Genomic DNA, 10,420 nt, shown 5'->3' on the forward strand with positions numbered 1-10,420 from the left:
TTGAATCTTATTTCTTTGTGGCAAGTGTCCTTAATATCTTGGTAGTGGTGGGTACAAATTGCAAATGCCAGCAATGACTTTAACTGTATCATCTATGTGATGTAAAAGTGTAATTGGCATTTCATTTTTGATAATGTGAAACTGCTTCATACGGCGTATTGCCTGTTCCACATGTATGCGCCTGTTTGCTATGGCTTTTGTTTTTGAAACATCAGAGGCAGACATTTGAGAAACCCCACGTCTACCTGGGGGAATCAAGAGCTCAGCCCTTAACAACGTGAGCTCTTCTCTTATTGGGAAACCCCTATCAGCCATTACCTTGTCATATGGCTCTATTATATTAAGAAAACCAGAATTCAATGTCACAAGCTTATCACTTGCACGACCCGTCCATGCTTCTGAAACAAAGTTAATCATACCAGCAGGAGTAATACTCACTAATATTTTTGCAGTATGGTGGTGTTTGTAGTCACTCCAAGTTTGTGCTGCTACCTGCAAATTATTTGGTGTTTCGATAAAAATTTCCGTGCAGTCGATAATATGTCGGACATTTCTGTAAGTGTTGTTTTGGAAAGATGGGGGTAAATTTGATATAACAACTTCTCTAGGTGGATTAAACACCAATGTGCCAAGCACTGAGCTCAAGAGTTTTATCCAAGTAGTAAACACGCTAGATACATGAGTAGATGAGACACCAAACCTGTCAGCAATATCTTCATTCAAATACCCTAATCTGAGTTTCATTAGGCATAATATCATTTCTTCTTTTGGACTGAGTGTTCTTAAATGGCACGAGAACTTGTTTTTTTGTTTCAGGGGATTACATAGCCTTTTTGGACCCTTCCAGTAGCGCACTTTATGAAGATTAGGGAGTATTGTTTGAAACACTGCATTGAAAGATGCCAGATTCGGCAAACCAGTGTAAAATTTTACTTTTACATCAGACTTCATAACTGTACTCAAAGAAAATCTTTTGAGGGGTACTGATGACTTTTCCTTTGATTTTGAATCAAGTTTTATCTCGAGTTCCTTAATTTTTGCCTCTAAATGGGCAATTTTTTTATCATAATTGTCATTTGGAGAAATATTTACCTCTCCATCAGTTCCTCTGCATAAACTTTGTTCCATTTCACAAGGGTCTGAGGTTGGATTCTGAGGAATAGAAAGGTCTGTCAATTCCAGTCTCCTTCTTTTTCCTTGATTAGTCTGGAAAACTGTTGTTGATCTCTCCTTTGGTGGTGGTCTAGAGATAATTGGCTTATGTGGTGTGTAGCCTAATTTTAGTGTTGGATAGGGATTTGCAGGAGTTGGCCTGCCATCCAAGAAATGCTCAGAACAAACCCTGGAATCTTCTTTGGGTTTCCAGTTTTCCGACCCGTTCTTCCTGTTCACGATGCTTGTCCATTTTTGTCTTGAATAATTATCTTTCAGTTCAGTTGGAAATGGGAAGAGACGGAATGGGGGTTCACAAATGCATGAACCCAATCCATATTGAATGTGATGAATTTCACATGTCTGCCTTTTCCATTTTGTTATCTTGGTTGCATTATTTGTGCAGAAGTTAAACGCACAACATCGAGTTGACATTATTATATGTAGATTTTGAAATTCAAAGTTGAAACTTGAAACTCCATGCAGACATAAATGGAAATTAAAGATTATAAATAAAAATAAAGCAAAATATAAACCACGACATTACCCATAAATTCCTTAAATGTCCTGAAAAAAAAACATGCAAGATGGATATTTTTTTTAAATTTATGGTGTCTGAAGACCTTTCACTTTATCTATTTTTCTTATACTTAAACAGGTTAAGTACAATCAGTACATATAGCAACTTAAAGTAGCTTAAATTTACTTAACTATTTCAACACAAGTTTTCAAAAGTTTTGCATTTTATATAAAGTAGACAAATAACCAGAAATATGTGACTACTAATATTTAAACTAGGGTTTTTTTTTTTTAAAAAAACTTAAAGCAATCCAGAGCAAAGACTGCTTTTGAACACTATTAAGCTAAATGTGTATTTTCCTTGTTTGAGTAACTGTACACCACCATATGTGCAGTGAGGCACGGACTTCACATTGGGCTGAATTATTACCAATCTATGAACTGGCCTTTTTTTAATTTCATTCAAGAAGTAATTGTTTAGTCACAAATTAACTGTTGTGTCTTTTAGAACTTACGTAGCTAAACGCATTGATTGTACCAAACTGTTAAAGTAAAAGTAACTATCCCAATACACGACAAAAATTAACGAGACCACGATTTTAAACGCAGGAAAAAAAAACATTTATGAATGAAACATTACTGGTTTGTACTTAAAAACTAATATTCTTACGTGATTTTTCAATTTGCAATTGGTTTAAAAGATGTTCTCTCGCTATTCTCGCAAAAATCTTGATTACTTTGTAAAATTGTTTCTTCGTAAAGACTTTGTTTACAAATTACTATGTCCGATTGACCTTTGACCGAGGCCGCTTATAACGCGCTTACATGAAGTGTTGATACGAGTATTCTTGATAGAAAAAGCTCATCATCCATTTTGTTCATACCTTTTGATATCAATCCTCCAATATTCCAAAAAGCACATTTAACATTTGTCTTGCTGTACATCTGATACATTCTAAATAAAAACTACCAAATTTCCAAACCCAAATCAAGAGAAGAGGTACAACATCCTTCAACACATATAAAACAGAATATATTCTAACAACATTATGTGAGAAAAAAAAAGGGAGTTGCAAATAAACATGATGGTCATGAGTACAGGTGCACCGATAAGTGAAGGTGGTGCAGTATTCAAGTGTATTACTACAATTCATATACTGGAGTAGAACACATTGTTTATATATATCATCTGTGTAACTGATAGGTAAAACCTAAAAAGATGATTAAAAAAAAAGTTAGTAATTATAGTTAAAGCCATAGCTGGCAGGTTGGTAAGATCTCCTTTCCCATGGTCCAAATGGTGCGAACTGGTAGTTTCGCGATCTCCGATGGTACGTGTACATCTTCTTTGGTGAAGCACGGCGAGAGTCTTGGTCTTTTTAATATATTCGATCAGTGCATATTATCTATTCAAGATATATTACTAAAGTCAGGTACTCTTCACACAATTGCTCCGAAGAAAATAGTTCCATTCATGATCAGTAGATAAAACATTACAACAAATATTAAGAATAATCATGTATAATTAATACGTTAAAGAAAACAAAATTATCGTTAAAAGATTTTAAGAAAATCACTTTTTCCCCAGAAAAGCAAATAAAAAGTTTTCATATTCCTACGCTCGCTGCCTCCTCAGTCTTTTTCACGAAAATATATAGGTCACACTTCGATTGATAATGATAAATCTTTTCACCAGTTATATTACTGTCATGATTATTGTTCGTTAATTGCCGTATATTTTCTTTTGAGTTAGAATGTTAATCATTAACTGTGTGTGTGTTTTTTCTCTCTTTTTTTAAATAACGGAATGGTTATTATGGCTAAACACAACGTGATTTTCCGAGCTCGGAAAGATCTTCGCACGTGTGTAAACCTAGGCTATTTGGTCTTGCAAGAACAGGTGTGCGCACCGTTCCCTAGTGACGCTTAGATCAGTAGACTGGGTATCAGTACTTGCTACGGACATAAAGAAGTTTAGAACTTTATACACCAGTTTCATAACAAGTGCAGGTTTTTTACTCAAGTCAAGGTGAAGCCCTAGACTGGGCTAGAGGGGCTGAGTTACGGTCATCGATCTAACACGAAAATGTACTATTTTTGTAAATAAAAAACATTTCTAGAAACAAAAATGAAGTTTATCTTCAAAACGTCTGTATATTCAAAATCAGTATATGGTGGAGGAATATTCAGTGATGCTCCATAGCCGCAACCGATCTCGCGCTTTCCTTTGCGTTTAACAACGGCCGTCAATGCATCACTGGACGAGTTCATTAAATTAAAAAATAAATTAAAATCTATCCTTGATAGATCTATAGTTTTGCTATTTATAAAAATGGGCTATCTTTGATAATCCATAACGGCTTGGACTTGTTTTGAATTTTTTTTACAGAAGATTCTATCATTGGAAAGTTAGATGGTACACATGTAGCACAGGCCCATAGTACGCGGGATTTTTTGGGAGTCCCCCCCCCCCCTTTCACTTTGAAAACGTTGCTATAGGCCTGTAACATGCTATTTGGATTAAATATTCCTGAAAATGAGTGAGGCGTTAAATACATTTTTAAAATTATACGATTTATTATATTTAGTTTATGTTCAATGTGAAATTAAAACTATTTTTATGCATGTGCAACTTTGTGATAAAGTCACTACATGCATGTAACGTTATATATGTACATGCAGTTTGTTTCCTACTATATGCATGTTTTATTCAACAAAAGATGTTGAAACTCAGTAGCCTAAATATTATGTCATTTTAGGATATTTATGTATATGGCACTTTTATAGTTGACTTTCTACAGCTTGAGTATCTCTGACGTTTTGTCAGTAAATACTTGTTTTTTTTATTAGAAATCATCTGAACACAATGAAAATTCGAATAAATTAAAAGTCGAATATCTTGGATATGGGGTAACCCATATCTATTCTTGTTCCATCTGAATTGGAGACTGCTCAATTCCTAGTGCTAGAAGGGTTGATCTTTTTATGTTGGAGGCTAACATGGCAACACCATCTTGTGTAAGATGGACATTGTCTCTTTCTAGGACTTTGGCATGCCTAGTAGACATGTTTATGTTATCACTAATATACACAAATGAGTCATCTTTGTATTTTTTCTTTAGAAGGGCATTGATCAGAGCACTATTTGCACTGTGTAATTCATCATCTTTACGAGGAGTACATAGCGACAGAACCACTTTGGCTGACCATTTTTGAGTGATGGTGCTGACAATTTCTTCTGTCTCGTTAACACAAATCTCAGGACTTTTTGTCTTTACATCATTAGTGAGGTGATGAAGAACAACAACATCTGGTGCTGCTTCCTCATATCTTAATATGGTATCCCTAGTTTCTTCAATTGTATAAGCAAGTATTTTTGTCGTTTTGAATGATGAACTAAGAATGTCTGGATTAATCTTCTTCGTGTTAGAAGTATATATAGCCACCTTCGAAGTACAATATTCTACTCACCCTTCAGGCTCGGTGAATATTGTATTCCTCAGGTGTCTAAATCATCGTATTGACCTCAAAAACCAGCAATAATTGTATAATATACAAACACTCTGATGAATAAAATTAAATAAATAAATAAGATAGTTCACGTAGCATAATTTTATTTTGATCAAATTCAGTATTCTAGATCAGAAAATACTATTACTACTATAAAGTATAAATCACATCTTTTATTATAATATTCCATTTTTATTAGCTCTACTGTTTAGAGACCAGAAGAGAAATGCCATCTGCCATCTCTAAAAATGGTACAGTACCAATGCATTTTAAAAATATGATCTGTTAGGCCCTAGTCTGGGATGTGAGCCCTGGGGGCAAAATTGCACAGTTTGACAAAGGACTCGCTACTTATTGTCATCAATCTTGCTTAATATCCCAAAATTAAAAAAATTTCATATATTGAATGAATTTTCATGAAATGATTAACTAATTAGCCCCATCTTGATGGGCCGGAACCTTGAACTTAGAGACAACTGCCCCACCCTTCCCCCTTTATATATTTTTCGAATTTGGGTATTTTCCTTTCATGTCTTTCTCTCTCTCTCCCCCCCCCCCTCTTTTTTGCTTCTCAATAATTTCCAGTTTTCATTTTTTTTTTCCTTTTTTAGGTCACCTGAGTCACTCACTTGACCTATTGCTATCTGCTTTTGTCCATCATCCATCACAGGGGTGTGTGTCATGTGCCAATTGTAAACTTTTTAATATTTTTAAGTTCTTTTCTGGAACCCCTGAACTATTTTTGTATTGTAGCATTCTATGGCCAAAGGGAAACAAAAATTGTGAATTTCATATGGTTTTTGCTTCTCACTGGCTGGAGGAGAGGGACCAAAACCCATCAAAACAAGCTTATTCAGAGAATTTGTGTCCCCCGCTTAGGAAAAAAAGAAGAGTATGCGCAGTTTGGGGAATTTGTGTCCCCCGCTTAGGGAAAAAAGAAGAGCATGCGCAGTTTTTTTTTGGGGGGGGGGGGGGTATTTGTAGAATTATTAAATGTATACATGTATATTGAAGCAAATTTAAAAAATGGCAATATGGATATAAAGATTTCATTGCTTATTCTTTAATATGTGTATAGAAGATTATTTTTAATATACAGAATATTTATCACACTGTAATAATGATTTTATGAGTTTGTACACGCCATACATCATAACTTTTTCAATTCACATGTTGAATAGTATCATTTAGTAAATCAAAAAAAAAAAAAAGAGAGAATCGTCTGGAGATTGAACCTGGGCCTCTCGCTTGCTAAGCGAGCAACATACCACTAGACCACGGAGGCACTTGATTAGAAAGCAAATTAAATGCAAACATTAACTCACATATAATGTTTATATTGACGTTTGATATTGTCAAAATTTTAATCAATACATGGTGTCTAATTTAGCCTCTACTAAACAATTCTAATAGATGTAATAAGAATATAATGTCTGCCGACAACCTGTATTATACGTAATAATTCTCCACAAGCCCCTGTGTTAACAAGAATAGATATGGGTTACCCCATATCCAAGATATTCGACTTTTAATTTATTCGAATTTTCATTGTGTTCAGATGATTTCTAATAAAAAAAACAAGTATTTACTGACAAAACGTCAGAGATACTCAAGCTGTAGAAAGTCAACTATAAAAGTGCCATATACATAAATATCCTAAAATGACATAATATTTAGGCTACTGAGTTTCAACATCTTTTGTTGAATAAAATATGCATATAGTAGGAAACAAACTGCATGTACATATATAACGTTACATGCATGTAGTGACTTTATCACAAAGTTGCACATGCATAAAAATAGTTTTAATTTCACATTGAACATAAACTAAATATAATAAATCGTATAATTTTAAAAATGTATTTAACGCCTCACTCATTTTCAGGAATATTTAATCCAAATAGCATGTTACAGGCCTATAGCAACGTTTTCAAAGTGAAAGGGGGGGGGGACTCCCAAAAAATCCCGCGTACTATGGGCCTGTGCTACATGTGTACCATCTAACTTTCCAATGATAGAATCTTCTGTAAAAAAAATTCAAAACAAGTCCAAGCCGTTATGGATTATCAAAGATAGCCCATTTTTATAAATAGCAAAACTATAGATCTATCAAGGATAGATTTTAATTTATTTTTTAATTTAATGAACTCGTCCAGTGATGCATTGACGGCCGTTGTTAAACGCAAAGGAAAGCGCGAGATCGGTTGCGGCTATGGAGCATCACTGAATATTCCTCCACCATATACTGATTTTGAATATACAGACGTTTTGAAGATAAACTTCATTTTTGTTTCTAGAAATGTTTTTTATTTACAAAAATAGTACATTTTCGTGTTAGATCGATGACCGTAACTCAGCCCCTCTAGCCCAGTCTAGGGCTTCACCTTGACTTGAGTAAAAAACCTGCACTTGTTATGAAACTGGTGTATAAAGTTCTAAACTTCTTTATGTCCGTAGCAAGTACTGATACCCAGTCTACTGATCTAAGCGTCACTAGGGAACGGTGCGCACACCTGTTCTTGCAAGACCAAATAGCCTAGGTTTACACACGTGCGAAGATCTTTCCGAGCTCGGAAAATCACGTTGTGTTTAGCCATAATAACCATTCCGTTATTTAAAAAAAGAGAGAAAAAACACACACACAGTTAATGATTAACATTCTAACTCAAAAGAAAATATACGGCAATTAACGAACAATAATCATGACAGTAATATAACTGGTGAAAAGATTTATCATTATCAATCGAAGTGTGACCTATATATTTTCGTGAAAAAGACTGAGGAGGCAGCGAGCGTAGGAATATGAAAACTTTTTATTTGCTTTTCTGGGGAAAAAGTGATTTTCTTAAAATCTTTTAACGATAATTTTGTTTTCTTTAACGTATTAAATATACATGATTATTCTTAATATTTGTTGTAATGTTTTATCTACTGATCATGAATGGAACTATTTTCTTCGGAGCAATTGTGTGAAGAGTACCTGACTTTAGTAATATATCTTGAATAGATAATATGCACTGATCGAATATATTAAAAATAGTGCCATGCGACTTTTAATACAGTACATGTAAATAATAATTTAAAAAAACGGGCGGGACACTTTGAGAGGGGTGAGAGAGGCCCTAGGGAGTTATGGTATAAAATTTCATTGCAAAAGCTCAAAAGCTTCTTGAGATATCGCCTGGAAACAAAAGTGTTACACACAGACGGAATGTATAAATTTACGACCTTGAACTCTGACCTTTTGACCTCAAATCTATAGAAGTCTTCCTTAGGCCACAGGGAGTTGTTATGTAAAATTTCATTGAAAAAACTCAAAGGATTCTCGAGATATCAAGTGGAAACGAAAGTGTTAAAACAGACAGAATTTATGACCTTCACCTTTGACCTTTTGACCTCAAAATCAATAGGGTTCTTCTTTAGGCCATAGGGAGTTGCTATGCAAAATATCATTGCGAAAGCTCAAAGGGTTCTCGAGATATCGCGCGGAAACGAAAGCATTACAGAAATACAGACGGACGGACAGACAGACCCAAATTAATATCCTCACTTCAGTGAAAGCGGGGGACAATTAATGCAATCTTCAAAAATATTTTTCATAACTCCTAAACATCAAGTTGTTGTGAACGTCTTAACCCCTGGGATCAGGCCCCATGGTGGAGGAAAGTTGGTAATTTATGGCAAATATATCACACCTTTGAAAACCCTCTTTCCTCACAGACACCTAGAATTTTTATGATTATATTGAGCAGCTGGTGTTAAATTAGTATGGTTAATATCATGTCCCCTAGATCAGAGGTTTGGATCTCCATATTACTTTAAATGAGCAGGGAACATTTTACCAAAATTGTAAAATTCATGACACTTAATTGAGTCAATGATGGTGCCAAAGTTGGCCACTGGGTTCTGGTTTCATTAAGGGGTGGGTTTAGGTGATCAACTCTTGAAAAATCATTCAATATTTTGATTTTTTATCTTCTTCACAAAGGGATGTAGCATTGTTTATTAAAGTTGGAGGGGGAGGGATAATTGAAAAGTAAAAAAAAAGTATTTTCTTTTGTAGATATAAAAGAATACATGAAATTAGTAAAAAGATTTTATATGACAAGAGTCAATTTTGGCCCCCCAAAATCAACATTTTAGAATGTAATTCAGATGTGTATAATTGTTTTTTTATTTTGTAGAAGAGATTATATTAGAGATATTTCCAATACATTTTTCACATTTATATACGCTCACAGGACGTAAATGATGTCTGAAATGATGCTATTTTTGCAATCCAATCAAAATAAGACAAAATTGTGCCTTTTTCTTGACGTTTTTCTTATGGGAAATATAGAGTGCAGCTTTGAACATGCAAAATTTTTCTGTCAATAATTCAGTAGTCTTGGATAGATATATCTTTGGTAAAAATATAAAGTTTGTTCAAATCTGCGCTCAATATTTTCTGGAGGAAAAACTGCTTGAAAATAAGCAGTTTTATACAAAATATGTTAAAATGGAAGGAAAAGGTGAACTTTATGATGTCATATTTCTAAATTAATGGCATTTTCATAAAATTGAAAATTATGAATAAAGGTCATGTGTATAGCTCTAAATATAAAGTAAAATTAATCATTTTAAGGGCCATTTGAGACACTTATCATATACTACTCTTCAAGCAATCCACAAAAATTGGCCCCTATGAATTTTAATGATTTCACAGTATTAATGCATGTGTACAGGAAAAAAATCTTCCCAAACTACAGGGCCATGTCGATTGTATTGATATTAAGCATTCCACAAGGAATACACATTTTTGTAGATTCTGCTTTGATCAAATCATAGCTCTCTGGGCTAAAGATTATACATGGGAAATAACCAAAATTCGTGAAAATTTTGTTTTGCTTGTAAATACCAAACAACAATCTCACGAAAAAAGGTGTCGCAAAATTTGCATGGTGATCTACAGTGCAACACTGTCTGTGGCATGAGGTTTCTGACCGTGGTAAATATGGCCAGGTCTTCTGAAAACATCAAACTCTGACATCGGGGTTCAAGAGATAATGTGCAAATTGCAGGGAAGAAAAAGTCAAAAGTGCACATGGTTAGGAACTCAGCTGGTACACGTAGTTATTCAAATGTCATGTGACAAGGAATCCACAGGCCAAATGTCAAATCCTTTTCACAAACAGAAAACAAGATATGACGTGTTTTCCCAGGTTTCACGCTCTGCTTTGCAGGTGGCACAAAACAAACA

At 34.3% G+C, this 10,420-nt stretch overlaps 1 protein-coding gene across 1 annotated transcript; it reads right to left on the reverse strand.

Annotated features, from left to right (window-relative positions):
* Nucleotides 1–30: 30 nt before the first annotated feature.
* LOC133182425 (uncharacterized) lies at nt 31–1,587 on the reverse strand. The gene has a single exon (XM_061317272.1). The coding sequence runs from the start codon at nt 1,585–1,587 to the stop codon at nt 31–33; it is 1,557 nt and encodes a 518-aa protein (XP_061173256.1).
* Nucleotides 1,588–10,420: the final 8,833 nt, after the last annotated feature.

This window comes from Saccostrea echinata, unplaced genomic scaffold, assembly GCF_033153115.1.
Source record: "Saccostrea echinata isolate AGI-Se365-2 ecotype Australia unplaced genomic scaffold, CSIRO_AGI_Sech_v1 ptg000009l, whole genome shotgun sequence".
NCBI lineage: Eukaryota > Metazoa > Mollusca > Bivalvia > Ostreida > Ostreidae > Saccostrea > Saccostrea echinata.

Coding starts and splice junctions, on each gene's coding strand:
- LOC133182425 (XM_061317272.1), bottom strand. CDS start 1,587: ATGTCAACTCGATGTTGTGCGTTTAACTTCTGCACAAATAATGCAACC.